The sequence below is a fragment of the Dendropsophus ebraccatus genome, chromosome 6, assembly GCF_027789765.1.
Source record: "Dendropsophus ebraccatus isolate aDenEbr1 chromosome 6, aDenEbr1.pat, whole genome shotgun sequence".
Lineage (NCBI taxonomy): Eukaryota > Metazoa > Chordata > Amphibia > Anura > Hylidae > Dendropsophus > Dendropsophus ebraccatus.
The window spans coordinates 50,932,315-50,949,047 of NC_091459.1; the positions used below are offsets into that span (position 1 = coordinate 50,932,315).

At 44.2% G+C, this 16,733-nt stretch overlaps 1 protein-coding gene across 1 annotated transcript in view; it reads left to right on the forward strand.

The window, feature by feature from the left end:
• Positions 1-10,193: 10,193 nt before the first annotated feature.
• Positions 10,194-16,733, forward strand: part of ENPP1 (ectonucleotide pyrophosphatase/phosphodiesterase 1) — a 70,031-nt gene continuing 63,491 nt past the window's right edge. Inside the window, exon 1 of the mRNA XM_069974971.1 lies at positions 10,194-10,391. Within this exon, the coding sequence (XP_069831072.1) occupies positions 10,248-10,391 (144 nt within the window). The 5' untranslated portion in view covers positions 10,194-10,247. The remainder of the gene's footprint in view (positions 10,392-16,733) is intronic.

A 16,733-nucleotide genomic window follows, 5' to 3' on the forward strand; every position in this document is an offset into this window, starting at 1 on the left:
TTATAAGGGGGGGAAAGAGGGGGACCATCTATAAGGGGGGGAAGAGGGGGACCATCTATAAGGGGGGGGAAAGAGGGGGACCATTTATAAGGGGGGGAAAGAGGGGGACCATCTATAAGGGGGGAGAGGGAAGAGGGGAACCATCTATAAGGGGGGGGAAAGGGGGACCATCTATAAGGGGGGGAAGAGGGGGACCAACTATAAGGGGAGAAGAGGGGGACCATCTATAAGGGGGGGAAAGAGGGGGACCATCTATAGGGGGGGAAAGAGGGGGACCATCTATAAGGGGGGGAGAGGGGGACCATCTATAAGGGGGGGAGAGGGGAACCATCTATAGGGGGGGGGAAGAGAGGGACCATCTATAACTGGGGGGAAGAGGGGGACCATCTATAAGGGAGGGGAGAAGAGGGGGACCATCTTTAAATGAGTGGAAGAGGGGGACCATATATAAGGGAGGGGGGAGAGGGGGACCATCTATAAGGGAGGGGGGAGAGGGGGAACATCTATAAGGGAGGGGGGAGAGGGGGACCATCTTTAAATGACTGGAAGAGGGGGACCATCTATAAGGGAGGGGGGAGAGGGGACCATCTATAAGGGAGGGGGGAGAGGGGGACCATCTATAAGGGAGGGGGGAGAGGGGGACCATCTATAAGGGGGAGAGGGAAGAGGGGGACCATCTATAAGGGAGGGGGGAGAGGGGGACCATCTATAAGGGAGGGGGGAGAGGGGGACCATCTTTAAATGACTGGAAGAGGGGGACCATCTATAAGGGAGGGGGGAGAGGGGACCATCTATAAGGGAGGGGGGAGAGGGGGACCATCTATAAGGGAGGGGGGAGAGGAGGACCATCTATAAGGGAGGGGGGAGAGGGGGACCATCTATAAGGGAGGGGGGAGAGGGGACCATCTATAAGGGAGGGGGGAGAGGGGGACCATCTATAAGGGAGGGGGGAGAGGAGGACCATCTATAAGGGAGGGGGGAGAGGGGGAACATCTATAAGGGAGGGGGGAGAGGGGGACCATCTATAAGGGAGGGGGAAAAGGGGGACCATCTATAAGGGAGGGGGGAGATGGGGACCATTTATAAGGGAGGGGGGAGAGGGGGACCATCTATAAGGGAGGGGGGAGAGGGGGACCATCTATAAGGGAGGGGGGAGATGGGGACCATCTATAAGGGAGGGGGGAGATGGGGACCATCTATAAGGGAGGGGGGAGATGGGGACCATCTATAAGGGAGGGGGGAAAGGGGGACCATCTATAAGGGAGGGGGGAGAGGGGGACCATCTATAAGGGGGGGGAAAGGGGGACCATCTATAAGGGAGAGGTGACCATCTATAAGGGGGGGAAGAGGGGGACCATCTCCTAAAAGATCAGCACCCTCCTCTCCTGACATCCTCTGTGCTGCTGGGACTTCTCCTATAGGATTAGCACCCTCCTCTCCTGACATCCTCTGTGCTGCTGGGACCTCTCCTATAGGATTAGCACCCTTCTCTCCTGACCTCCTCTGTGCTTCTGTGACCTCCCCTATAAGATCAGCACCCCCCTCTCCTGACCTCCTCTGTGCTGCTGTGACCTCCCCTATAAGATCAGCCCCCTACTCTCCTGACATCCTCTGTGCAGCAAGGGACCAAACGTTATGTTTACTGGGGACAGCATGGGGGGGGGGAGTATTGGATTATAATGTGGGCGGATTGACGGGGGGGCAGTATTGGATTATAATGTGGGCGGATTGACGGCGGGGGGGGCGTCATCCTATAGTTCGCCTCGGGCAGCAGAGAGGCTAGAATCACCCCTGCCTGTGTATATACATAAGGAGCAGCACTAGACCTGGTCATTACTAATCTTGTATATGAGGGGGAATGATGCTTGTTAACAGAAGGAAGCAGTTTTGTCCGATAAGACATTTTATAAAATTTCTTGTATTTGCTTTTATTATTGATCTAAAGTTTATAGGAATGACTCTGCCTATTTGATAATTATCCTGATATAAAGTTGCTGTATGGGATCACACTTGCAAATGTTTGGTTACAGCTGTATTGTCAGCTTAACGGCAACTGCTGACACTGTTAGATAGCTGTTAGGTCAAGGAGACACATATTACCTTTACTATATCTGTCTTCTAAATCATAGAAAATGCTTTCATTCTATGGTACAATCGTCAAAGAGTCTTTCCCGAGCACCTGAAGTGCAGCATACTGTAACACCTCCTTACTTGGGACTGAGCTTCTAGGTGTCAATCAAGCAGTCAGGGCGGGAGGAGGCATTCCAGCTATTCTGAAGCTTGGGGAAGCCTCATTGACTCTTTGTACTATAGAATAAAAACATTTTTCTACATCCTTGAATCACAGCTGGATATATGAAAGGTACCAAGTGTCTTCTTTGCCCTAACAACAGCAGTTTGGAACGTGACTTATAGCTGAAAGTTCCCCTTTAAGAGAGTTATCTAGGATTTTAAAAACATAGCTGCTTTCTCCCAAAACCTGTACAGCGCCTGTCAGTTTGCATGTGGTATTACAATTCAGTTTCAGTCTGGAAGGAAGCAGCTAGGCTTTCCTAATCCTGGATAACCACTTTAACCACTCTTCAATGGTTCCCGCCTTCCAACAAGGGAATTACAGACAAATGTATTCCAAACAAAATTGATTTCCTTAAAAGGCTTGATGTCTTCTTAGAACTTTCAATGAATGACATACGATTGAGAATAATGCATAACTTACTGACACACTGCAACTTCTCTTCTGGCCCAGTCTCTATGCAGATCCCTAAGGACAGAGTCACACACCCATGATACATGGCCTGTAAGCTGACTGTATATCACAGACTGAACTCCATGGGACTCTGCACCATCATTTATTAGGAAACAGTGAGCTCCTGAATGGTTAGAGCTGTGTCAGTTCGATAGCGTAGTGTTTAACTGTTATGGATCTCGAACCACAAAGCTCAGCAAGCCCTAAAAGATCACTGAACTATTAGACAATGCAATGATATCAATATCCGGAAGTTCTTAACATATGCCACTTTCTGATGTCATATCTGTAATACTATAATACTATACAAATGGCTCTACCCACAGGTAGATATCTAGTTCTCACACCAAGTACTACCTCCTATGTTAGTAGGCGCATAACACTGCATACAGCTATTGAATAAGTGGTGTAGTACCACAAGGCTCAGCGTGCAGATAAATAAAGACCACTTGAACAGACCTGCTATCGCAGAAGTTCAGGTGTCATGAAAGTCCAGGTAAGTAGTTCTTGTGGCAAGTGGTAAGTGCAGCAGGTCACTTGAGCAGCAGATCGCAGCTGCATGACATGCAGCAGCTGATAATTACTGGAAGATTTTTAAGTAGAAGTAAATTGCAAACGCTATAAGTTTTCACAAGAGTACTCCTTTAATGATACAGTTTGCAGTTGTGACACAAACTTTAAAGACATTATCCAGTGAAAATCTATTTCTTTCAAATCAACTGGTTTCAGAAAGTTATATAGATTTGTAATTTACTTCTATTTAAAAATCTCAAGTCTTCCAGTACTTATCAGCTGCTGGAAGTGTTGTTTTTCTTTTCAGTCTGACACAGTGCTCTCTGCTGCCACCTCTGTCCATATCAGGAACTGTCCAGAGCAGTAGCAAATCCCCATAGAAAACCTCTCCTTAAAAAAACTAATAAAAACATTGAACCAGAAAACCTCTCTTGCTCTCCCTTCACCCCACCGCATCTTGTTCTGCAATATTATGACAATTGCAAAATTATCATTAACTTGGTATTGGAAATCCTCTACTGTACCTTCTATTACTGAATTTGTTCAGGAGATAAATATAAAATACATATATAATAATTCTATCAAAAAATTCAGAGAGTCGTGGTCACTTTGGACATCCAGCACATACTTTTCACCCTGATCTTATATCCTGTGTCACTATTTCATAGATATGTATGTAACTCATAAACATGTTCTACCTTCTTTGAGTAAGTTACTTAAATGATAACTTCTATATTTTACTTGCTGTTCCGTTTTTACTTTATTATCTTTACGCTACACAAATTGTTGTATTGTGTCTTTATTCTTGAAATAAGAATCTTATTGAACAAAAATTTAAATAAAATATATTGAAACAGAAAACCTCTCCTGCTCTGGACAGTTCCTGACATGGACAGAGGTGGCAGCAGAGAGCACTGTGTCAGACTGAAAAGAAAACAGTATTTCCGGCAGGACATACAGCAGCTGATAAGTAACGGAAAGACTTCAGATTTTTAAATAGAAGTAAATTACAAGTCTATATACCTTTCTGACACCAGATGATTTGAAAGAAAAATATTTTCACTGGACAACCCCTGTAAAGGTTTTTTTTCTGGAAAAAAAGGTGATTTAAAAATAAAAATACTAACCTTTTCCAATCTCTCTGCTGTTTCAGTGGCTTCTGATTCCCACTTTTTCCTGTTTCCTCCAACACGTTGCCCCTGCAGGAATTACCTCGTCAGCCACAGTGTACTTCACTCTACAGCACAGATTCCCAGCAATTGTAAGACTACAACTCCCATCATGCCTGGGCAGGCTTTGGCTTCAGGCATTATAACAGTTCTAGTTTTGCAACAGCTTAAGGCCGTGTTAACACAATGATTTTCAATGGACGTTATTTGATGCTTAAAATAACGACCATTGTTTAACATACTTTGGCAGCTGTCATTGCAATGAAGTCTTTTTGTAGATTGTTTAAGTTTAGGTTGAATGATGGCTGCTTTCAACACCCTTATAAAAGATCCGCAGAACTTTGATAAAAAAAAAATCAGTATGTGAACAACTTAAAATAATGGTCGTTCTTCGGTAAATAACGGCTGCTAATAAATGTCCTTGATAGCCGCTGCGAACAGCAGCCGTTATTCTAGGCATTGTGTGAACTAACGGACATTATTTTCATAGACTTCAATGGAAATCATTGAAGGTTGAAAACGACTCTTATTTCAATTAAAGAAGACAGTGTGTAAACATGGCCTAAAGGAGCACTCTGAGAATTATTAGCAAATTCTATTTAAAAGATGCTGTATGTCCTGCAGGAAGTGGTGTATTCTTCCCAGTCTGACACAGTGGAACTCTGTTGCCACCTCTGTCGTGGCAGGATCCCCATAGAAAACCTCTCCAGCTCTGCACAATTCCTGTCACAGACAGAGGTGGCAGCAGAGAGCACTGTGTCAGACTGGAAAGAATACATCACTTTCTGCAGGACATACGCCAGCTGATAAGTACTGAAAGACTTGAGTTTTTCAAATAAAAATAATATACAAACTTTCTCATACTAGTTAATGTAAAAAAATCCACTGGAGTACCCCTTTAACACAGCTAGCACTAACCCCTCATTATAACCCTAGATTATTATAAATAATAGCAGCTGCACCAGGCTTGGGGGTTTATTTTAATTAGTATAATGTACAGTCTATTTTGAACAAAACTAATTTGATCTGAATTAAACTTTTTGCTGAGATTCAACTAAAGCAGCCGAATATTTTTTTGAAAAGTTATTTCATCTGCTGAATATTCATGTTTTATTCTGGGCAGAACATATTCCTTTATAATAGAGCTGTGAATCAGTAAATAGTATATAGAAATATCCAGTAGGACACAGCTCACAGAGTACATTATCTCTCTCCTACCACACTTCCTTTACACTTTTTGCATAGTGTCCCCCCCCCCCCCCTAAAAATGCCACAAAAAGCTGTATGTCCTCCATGATGCAATGTTTGTGACGTTTTCTTCCCTAAAATAGAGTATATTATTACATACATTTTTGTGGATTTTCAAGCTATACAAGCCATGTAACTCTTACGATCTTTACTAGAGATGAGCAAACCTTGAGCATGCTCGAGTCGATCCGAACCTGAACTTTCGGCATTTGATTAGCGGTGGCTGCTGAAGTTGGATAAAGCCCTAAGGCTATGTGGAAATCATGGATATAGTCATTGGCTGTATCCATGTTTTCCAGACAACCTTAGAGCTTTATCCAAGTTCAGCAGCCCCTGCTAATCAAATACCGAACGTTCGCGTTCGGATCAATTCGAACCCGAACCCGGTTCGCTCATCTCTAATCTTTATGTGTTTCTTTCAGAATCTTTTTTTTTTCTTCACAATAAAATGCCACATGTTGTCTATGGTGTTCGTTTTTGACCCTCTGAATGACTGTAGAAGGGCATCTCTGTTGTAGAAAATGAATAAAGTGTACCTGTTGTTTTAACTTTTACAATCTAAATCAACATTAGATGTGATATAAAGCAAGTTTGCAATATACATTCATTATTTTTGTGCTGTAAAACAAAGCTGAACTTACCAGAAATCCAGGTCCAGGCTCCTGAAGGCAGATTTTCTGACTTGTGCTGGTTGAGAAAAGCAGACTAAAGGCCCCGTTCCCACTGAGGAAAGGTAGCGGAATTCCGCGACGGAATTGTCCGCCGCGGAATGCCGTTAGCCTCCCGCTCATAATGGGAGTCTATGGGAGGCGCGCGCTCCTGCCCTGTCTGCGCTGAAGAATGAACATGTTCATTCTTCAGCGCGTACAGAGCAGGAGCGCGCGTGGTGTTATCCAGTCACAGTATGGCGGTATTGGTCAGGTGTGGTATGGCGGTGTTATCCAGTCACAGTATGGCGGTATTGGTCAGGTGTGGTATGGCGGTGTTATCCAGTCACAGTATGGCGGTATTGGTCAGGTCTGGTACGGCAGTGTTATCCAGTCACAGTATTGCGGTATAGGTAAGGTCTGGTATGGTATGGCGGGGTTATGCAGTCATAGTATGGCGGTATTGGTCAGGTCTGGTGTGGCGGTGTTAAATGTGACGCCTGCAGCTATTACCTACCAATCTGGAAACAGATTATTTTTTATTTCAGGGCGCCTGGAAAGAAGGGACATTCTTTGGTAAAGCAGTATGTAGTGCTATTATTTTCTGATATCCAGCTATCACTCTGCTCTGTGTGAGAGATATAATCAAAATGAATATTCATTAGAAGGGGTGGGTGGGCCAGTGAGGATGGGGGCACTGAGAGCGATAGTCCCGCCCTCGGTGCAACAAACCGCCTCATTAACATATAGATTAAACTACAAATTTAAAGAGGGTCAAGGTAAGGAAACTCCCTGCACCCTCAGCACCCATAATAGCATGTTAGATGCCTCTATTCTACTTTAAACTGTGAGATATTCTGCTTCTGTGTGCATTTTTTTGTGCTTATGTAACACATTTGTGGGTCGCTGTCATTGTCACCCAGGGCTGGTTTTCTTTGCTAGTCCGTCCAGTACTGGATATATTTCTGGCTTTGTCTTACAAATGCTGACACATAATCCTGACCATAGTGCTGGCACATCAAGGTGGCCTAGGGGGAAGATGCAAGGAAAGAGCAGCATGGTCCAGATGTGGGAATCCCCTCTTAATTGTTGTTAGGAAACAGATACAGGCTGCTGGCAATTAGCTTTGGAAACGTAATATGTGCTTATAGTGTTCTCAGAAAACCTTGTATTGCTGCCAGCTGCTTTAGAGGCTTATCTATCATGAAAGATTTCCCACAGTCACATGCAACTTATGTAAAGAAACTGGGCATAATATCGTATTTATAGCCAGGCACAAAAGATTAGTGCCTGCAAACAGAACTCCTCCTCCTGCACTCCTGAAATAACAGTCTATGCATTCATATCGTATCATTTTATTACCGGTGGCTGAAGAAGTTGGATGCAGCCCTAAAACTGCCTGGAAAACATGGATAAAGGCGTAGGCCGTAGACTGTCTCCATGGTTTTTGAGACTCCAAGGGCTGCATCCAACTTCTTCAGCCACAGGTAATCAAATAGAGCATGCTTGAGTTTGGACGAATCTGCGCATACTCAAGGTTTGCTTATCTCTACTTTTTATGTATTTCAGTCCTGTCCCAAATGGGGCCCAGTACATAATTTTCCTGTCTTAGGTTATGGCTACCTGGGGCCAAAATGCTGATAAGGTTCAGCTATGGAAAATCGCCCACATTTCTGCATTGAATTCTGCAGCAGCAAATCTGCATCAAATTGTGTAGCTTTTTTCTTGTAGCTTTAAGGTGGAATCAACTGGTCACAGAAAGTGCCAGAGATTTGTAATTTACTTCTATTAAAAAATCTCCAGTCTTTCAGTAATTATCATCTGCTGTATGTCCTGCAGGAAGTTGTATTCTTTCTACTCTGGAGAGCAAGAGAGGTTTTCTATGGGAATTTGCTGCTGTTTTGGACAGTTCCTGACATGGACAGAGGTGGCAGCAGAGAGCACTGTGTCAGACTGGAAGGAATACACCACTTCCTGCAGGACATACAGCAGCTGATATGTACTGGAAGACTCAAGACTGTATGATAGAAGTATATTACAAATCTCTGGCACTTTCTGACACCAGTGGATTTAAAGCGACTCTGTACCCACAATCTGAGCCCCCCAAACCACTTGTACCTTCAGATAGCTGCTTTTAATCCAAGATGTGTCCTGGGGTCCGTTCTGCAGGTGATGCAGTTATTGTCATAAAAACAACTTTTAATCCGGCAGCGCTGTGTCTAATGGCTGGGGCTTACATTTGTATATGCATTAGGCTGGCACCACCTCTCTGTCCTTCCTCCCCACCCTCCTCATCATTAGGAATGCTCCAGGCAGATTGCTTCCTATTCCCCACCTGTGTGTATAATGAACATGGGCTGGATCGTTAATACACCTGTGCAAAGCTCAAATAGCAGTAAATGGTCCTAGATCATTCCTAATGATGAGGAGGGTGGGGAGGAAGGACGGAGAGGTGGTGCCAGCCTAATGCATATACAAATGTAAGCCCCAGCCGCTAGACACAGCGCTGCTAATTAAAAGTTGTTTTTATGACAATAACTGCATCACCTGCCGAACGGACCCCAGGACAGATCTTGGATTAAAAGCAGCTATCTGAAGGTACACATGATTTGGGTACAGAGTCGCTTTAAATGAAAAACATTTCACTGGGGATTTTCTTATGTGGATTTTAGCACAGATCATGGCCCATATTTATCAGTCTATCGAAGATAGAAATGTGTGTGATTTTGTGTGCCTCAGATAGCATCACAACTCATTAGCGAACTTTCAACATGCAGAATGAATACATGAGGCTGAAGAAGTTGGAAACAGCCCGGATACCTGGAACTCCCAGGACTCTCTAAGGTCGCATTCATCTTCTTCAGCCACTGGTTATCAAACTCCACATGTTTTCCAGAAAGGCAATGTGGAGTTTGATAACCATTGGCTTTTCCCTCCTCATTGATAGTATGATTATGCCATTGATTTAATTCCAGGGTCCAAGTATCCCAAGGGGGCCATGCTGGGGATGCTATGAAGGAGTATATTCAGGGGAGTTTGAAAATAGACCACATCCGTCCTTGTACTTTGAATAGTGGCTGCACAAAATTGACATGTCAATGTTTTCTGCAGCTGCATGGAATCCCAGCCGAAGTGTATACAGTGTGTATACGTTCCGGCCGTGATTCCGTAGAGCCTATATTTATTTTGGTGACAAACAAATTTGGAAACAGCACCAGTACCAACGCCACCAATATTACCGGCAGAAATACACAAGTAGGCTATGCTCGCACAACTTCAAAAATAGAGAAAAGGCGGACGATTTTGCTGCGATTTACTGACTGCAATGGCAATGCATTGAAGTCAATGGAAAGACAGACATCCAATGTACACAATGTATTGAATAACGGACGTTTTTACCACGGGTGTCAAAGTAATGATCATGATCATTATTTTCAGACGTCTTTTGCAAACAGCGGACGTTTTTTAATTGGTTGTTCACACGGTTTTTCTTTTCTCACCGTTCTTTCTCCGTTTTTACTATTAAATTATCCTCTTCTGAATCTCCCTGGTGCCCATTTTTCTAAAATTAACAATTTTGAGGAGAACTTGATTAGTGTGGGGGCATGTAATGTGAAGGGTCTACTGATCTACTAAAATAAAAAAATATTATAGGTCTAATGCTTTATTGCAGTTATATATACTGTTTATATAGAAAATGAAAAAAAAAAGAAATATATTATTACATAAAAATGCTGTATATAGACAGGAGGAATGGTTAGATCCACAAGAAACATGACTGGTATTTGTTGGAAACATTTTTTTCTTTCTCCCATGTGTATAACATTAGCCAGGAAGCAGGCGGGGCAAGCCACTCCACTGGCTCAGCTGCATGCAAAGTGAGGTTAGCTGCTGCAGCCGGTTATTGTAATCACTTAGTGAAGCATGGATAGTGAGGCGAAGAATGGAGGCACCAGCAGAGAGATGCAGGCGGAGCCCATGCTGAATTCTTTGGATATGGCAGAAGAACCAGTGAGAGCTGCGCAGACCAGAAAGAAGAAATCCGGCAAGTGGAAAGTTCTTTCCCTGGTAAGAATACTGAGCTGAGCCCTCCTTACTTACTTATCTTTTGTACAGACTGGGGTAGAGGGTAAGTACATCCTGAAGAATAGGCCCTGTTAATTATTAGCAAAAGTCAGATATTGTTTTATATACTGATGCTGTATTGCTGCAGAACTTTCCTATTGCATCATAGTTTTACATATGGAGAGGTCAGTACCAGGACTGTGGGGGGTGTACAGGATACAGGAGACTGGTAGCAAGATATAAACAAGATATTCACTTACTAATTAAGAAATCTTGAATAAAAAAATAAAAAAACAGCAATTTCTGCTAATATAGCCTGTGCTGCTTTTTGTTTTATAGAATTAGATATTGAATGTAAAGGCTGTATTTGTACTGTATACTAATATATTTGCATATGTCATTTATTAACAGTTTTTTGCAGTAAAATTTGATAGACTATGATTTTTAGTCAGATATAAGCCAATGGTATCAATTATGACCTATTTTTATCCCATAAACACCTATAGATGTGTCATAGGATTTTACTTCCCAACATATCTTTTAGACTTAACCAGTACACTTGTTGTGAATAGACTCTAAGGGGACAGTCACACATTCTGTGCATGGATGATGTGCTATGGAACGGAATTTAGAGTTTTTGGCATCTGTGTGCATTATGATGCCGGGTGTCCCAATACCATCTGTTCATACATGGACGGACCATAACATAACGTGTAAATGCCCGCTTAGGCTTCTCTCAGCCACAACGTTTGCTCAGCATTTTTTTTTTATTTTTTGGGGGGGGGATTTTACTGGCAGTTTTTCTGTGTTTTTTTTTTTTTTTTTTTTCCCCTCAATTTTGTGTAAATTACTACAGGCAGTTTTTTTCTACTGACGAATTACGGGGAAAAAAGTCAGAAAAAAATGCCGTTATGCATATAGGGAGAGATTTATCAAACTGGTGTAAAGTAGAATTGTCTTAAGCTGCGTTTACACGGAACAATTATCGTGCGAATTTGCGTGATAACGGTCAAATTCGAACGATAATCGTACGTGTAAACGCTGCGAACAATCGATAAATTGTTCATTTTGATCTTTGAACAAGTTCTCAAATCGTCGTTGATCGTCTGCAAAAAATTTGCAGATCGTTCCGTGTAAACAGTCGTTCACCGATTTAACCAATGTGTGAGATAGGCTTAAACGATATATCGTACCTTCTAAACGCTGATAGTTATGAAAAAAAGTACGTTACTCCGACATTGTTAATCGTACGATTGGGCGAATTATCGTCTACTAGGGAAAAATGATAAATGCAGACACTGCTGCTATTTCACGAAACTGAAAAGCGCCAATGTGCCCTGAAGAAACACCATAGCAAAAAACGTCATGTGGGTATTGTGTTTCATATTTCCTCATTGACTGTCAGCTAACATCTGGGGGAAATGAGTCTGAGTGGGTCCCCAACCCAGGTAACTAATGTTACTAAGAGTAATCTCACTAGGTGACAACCAAATGAGATGGGTATATGCTGCTATGTTACTACAGTTCCAATATTATGTAATCTAACCCATTAGGAAGCACATCAAGCAAAAAACCCAAAATTACAACCCAGGTGTTCCAAACCCCTGTGTGAACTTAAAGCGACTCTGTACCCACAATCTGAACCCCCCCCCCCCCCAAACCACTTGTACCTTCGGATAGCTTTTTTTAATCCAAGATCTGTCCTGGGGTCCGGTTGGCAGGGGATGCAGTTATTGTCCTAAAAAACAACTTTTAAACTTGCAGCCCTGTGTCAAACAGCCGTGGCCTAGATTTTGTATGCATTAGGTTGGCACAACCTCTCTGTCCCTCCTCCCCGCCCTCCTCATCATTAAGAATGCTCCAGGCAGACTTTCTACTATTTCTCACCTGTGTCGGCATGGCACTGGCACATGGGCTGGATTGTTAAGGCACCTGTACAATGTTCAGACAGGAGAAAATGTTCTAGGGGCATTCCTAATGATGGAGAGGATGGGGAGGAGGGCCGAAGAGGTGGTGCAAACCTGGGCACAGACACTCTAGGCCATGCCGGTTTGACACAGGGCTGCCAGTTTAAAAGTTGTTTTTTAGGACAATAACTGCATCACCTGCCGAACGGACCCCAGGACAGATCTTGGATTAAAAGCAGCTATCCGAAGGTACAAGTGGTTTGGGGGAGACAGATTGTGGGTACAGAGTCGCTTTAAATCAGTCATAAATGGTTCAAGTACCTATAATGTAGCTTTTCCCTACGTAGATAGTTGGGACAGCTGTTGTATCCTTGCATTCGCCTTCAGAACTTCGTGGTGGATTTAAGCCCTGTGTGTGCCCCAGCTAGGGAATACATTAGGGAACTAAAATAGGTATTTTGAATAGATTTGAGCGAATCTACAGTAGAAATGAAGCGAGTGACTTTGTTAGGATCAGCTGGCAGCTTGTCTGGCTGCTGGCTTTGAAGTTTTGTGTCGCTCTGGGTCTCAGGAAAAGTTTCCCAGGACTGGATGCAGCTTTTCCCAGCACCTGTGGAGGAGCGGCATTGACTTCAAAGCCAGCATCATGACAAGCTACCGACCGGTCCTAATGAAGTGCTTTGATTCATTCCTACTATAAATTCGCTCATCCAGTTTTGAAACATAAGGGTATGTAAAAGCAGCGGAGCTGCCCCACCACGGAATCCTGCCTGCCTCAGGGTCTCTATGGGAAGGGTAGCATGCCTCTGCTTTCGGCGATCTCCACTCAAAGAATTGACATGACAATTCTTTGAGCAGAGAGCGACGGAAACGGAGGTGCACAAGCCATCCTATAGAGACAGTGTGTGACACTGAAGCAGGTGGGATTCCGCGTCTGGGAGCTCCATCGCGGAATTCCACCTGTTTTACTCAGTGTGAACAGGCCCTAATACAGTGTTCCCCTTAAATTACAATATTCAACTGGGTTCACACTGCATTTTTGTAGTATGTTCAACAGATCTGCTTTTAAATGGTTACATTTAATTCACATGATAAGCTGTAAACTACATTGTGTAGGTATAAAAAAATCTGTTATGATACTTGACACAATTGCACTGTTTATCTGGACTGCAAAAATGCAGTGTGAACCTAGCCTTACTTGGTTCTAGGACAGCCATTGTAAGTTAAAAATATTGTATCCAAAAATTGGTTATTGGTTCTGAAGACACAGAGGGCGCAGGGCATGGTCACATGCTCCTCCATGTTGGCCATCCAGGGGCGCCGCAATCATGAGGCGACCTGAGTCGTCTGCCTCAGGCGGCGCCACCAGCTGTCTTCATGGGGGCGGCATTCAGTGGCAGATTATAATATGAGCGGTTCGGGCGGCCGCCCACATTATAATCCGCCACTGATTGTACCATGTACCGGAGTCCCCCCGCGCCCGGACAGCATCTGTAATGAGATGCTGTGAGCGGGGGAGACTGTATTCATAAGTGCCGCACTGTAATGAATCAGCCGCGCGGTGCTGTTACTACAGCGTGGCGCTTATGAATACAGTCTCCCCCGCTCACAGCATCTCATTACAGATACTGTCCGGGCGCGGGGGGACTCCGGTAAATGCATTCCACGTCTGTGATCCGTCAGGATCACGGAACGTGGGAATGCAGCCTTTAGTCCCCCGGCTGATATGCGGCTGCCGGAGGTGTCCCATCCTGTCTCCGGCAGCGCGCGCATCAGAGAGATCCCCGTGCGCCGGAAGTCACAGCCACAGGCACACGGGGAGCTCTCTGATGCGCGCGCTGCCGGGGACAGGACGGGACACCCCGGGCAGCCGCACATCAGCCGGGACCAGACCAGAGAGGCTCGACGGGGGAACGGAGGGCAGGTGAGTTGTGTGCTGTTTTTTGTTTTTGTTTTATCTGCTGTGCAGGGGGGGGGGGGAGGGGGGGAGAGGGGGACCATCTATAAGGTAGGGGGGGAAGGGGACCATCTATAAGGGAGGGGGGAAAGAGGGGGACGATCTATAAGGTAGGGGGGAAGAGGGGGACGATCTATAAGGGGGGACCATCTATAAGGGAGGGGGAGAGGGAAGAGGGGGACCATCTATAGGGGGGGGAAGGGGACCATCTATAAGGGAGGGGGGAAAGAGGGGGACCATCTATAAGGGGGGCCATCTATAAGGGAGGGGGGAAAGAGGGGGACCATCTATAAGGGGGGGACCATCTATAAGGGAGGGGGGAAAGAGGGGGACCATCTATAAGGGAGGGGCGGGAGGGGGACTGTCTATAAGGGGGGGGGGGAGAGGGGGACCATCTATAAGGGGGGGGAAGAGGGGGACCATCTATAAGGGAGGGGGAAAGAGGGGGACCATCTATAAGGGAGAGGGGGACCATCTATAAGGGAGGGGGAGAGGGGGACCATCTATAAGGGGGGGGGAGAGGGGGACCATCTATAAGGGGGGGAGAGAGGGAAGAGGGGGACCATCTATAAGGGGGGGAGAGGGGGACCATCTATAAGGGGGGGGAGAGAGGGAAGAGGGGGACCATCTATAAGGGGGGGGAAGAGGGGGACCATCTATAAGGGAGAGGAAAGAGGGGGACCATCTATAAGGGAGGGGGGAGAGGGGGACCATCTATAAGGGGGACCATCTATAAGGGGGGGGACCATCTATAAGGGGGGGAAGAGGGGGACCATCTATAAGGGGGGGAAGAGGGGGACCATCTATAAGGGGGGAAGAGGGGGACCATCTCCTAAAAGATCAGCACCCTCCTCTCCTGACATCCTCTGTGCTGCTGGGACCTCTCCTATAGGATTAGCCCCCTCCTCTCCTGACATCCTCTGTGCTGCTGGGACCTCTCCTATAGGATTAGCCCCCTCCTCTCCTGACATCCTCTGTGCTGCTGGGACCTCTCCTATAGGATTAGCCCCCTCCTCTCCTGACATCCTCTGTGCAGAAAGGGACCAAACATTATGTTTATTGGGGACAGCAGTGTGGGGGGGGGGGCAGTTTTGGATTATAATGTGGGCGGATTGACGGGGGGGGGGGGCGTCATTCTATAGTTCGCCTCGGGCAGCAGAGAGGCTAGAATCACCCCTGTGGCCATCTTATGGACAGAGTCACCACAAAGCAGGAGCGTGGAGGAGGGGAGTCTGATTTAGCCCTATGAGGTACACAGGAAGCTGCTGTCAGTGCTGTCACTTTCTAATACTGTACACTGAGCTATTTTACTATAAATAAATGTATTTATTTAATTAATCTCTTGTATAAAAATCTCTTTATACAATTTTTACAATTCTGTGTATCCTAAAAAACAACCTATTACAGTGACACACCCAGAAATCTCACTGTAGCCCTAACAACATTTAGAAAAACTGGTTTTATTTGTATTTTTTTTTTATAGTACTGCAGAATAATCCTCTTAACAATATTTGGAGTGGGTGGCTGTCACAAGCTTTTGCAATGACAAGACGGAAAGTAAAGCCATAATAATAGTCTGTTTGTCGACAGTTTACAGGTGGAAACAGATTTATTTTCTACAGTGCACAATAAATACTAATAAAATCCTGGAAAAGTCAAAACTAAAAAGCAAAAATATTAAGATGTTATGGTTTACATTCTCTGGATATACAGACCATTTTTATGCTGGAGTGCAATTCCCCCCTCCCCTAATAATAACAATTACATATATTGCACCTAATGGTATAATGAAAGTGCTAGTTAATAGAAGTAGGTAGAATGTTTTGGCCACAAGGAACACTAGACCAACACTTTATTTTTGTAATTCTAAATAATATTATGTTGGTGTGTGGTTATTTTGGCAGCAAATTTATATCATTTCCCCTTTCAGTCTAGACTATGTAAATAAACATTCTAAGCTGTATTTACATAGAACCTTCCTTTATGAGGTCGGTGATCCATGAAAAGCTTGATATTTCCATTATGCATAATCTAATTTAGGAACAGACTGCAGGAAAATTACTCAAATGCATAATGTATGTGTATCACCTAGATTTTTTTTTAAATGATTACAGCCAGACTCTTAACTTAAACACACACACACACACACACATATATATATATATATATATATATATATATATATATATATATATATATATATATATATATATATAATTTTTTTTTCTTCTTTCTGATCCATTCATTTTCTATAGCGGCAGCCATCTTGCCAGCATTTACAGCAGCAAGCTTCATTAGCATAGACACAATGGTCTGGAGTAGATCTTGTTATATACAATTAGGCAAGGTTCACACACAGTATTTTTGCTCAGTATTTTGCTCCTCATATTACAACCAAAACCACTGTTCAACCACTGTTGAAGTTTATTGGATGGCCGTCATTTTATGACAAATAATTGGCGTTATTTCATAACAACGGCC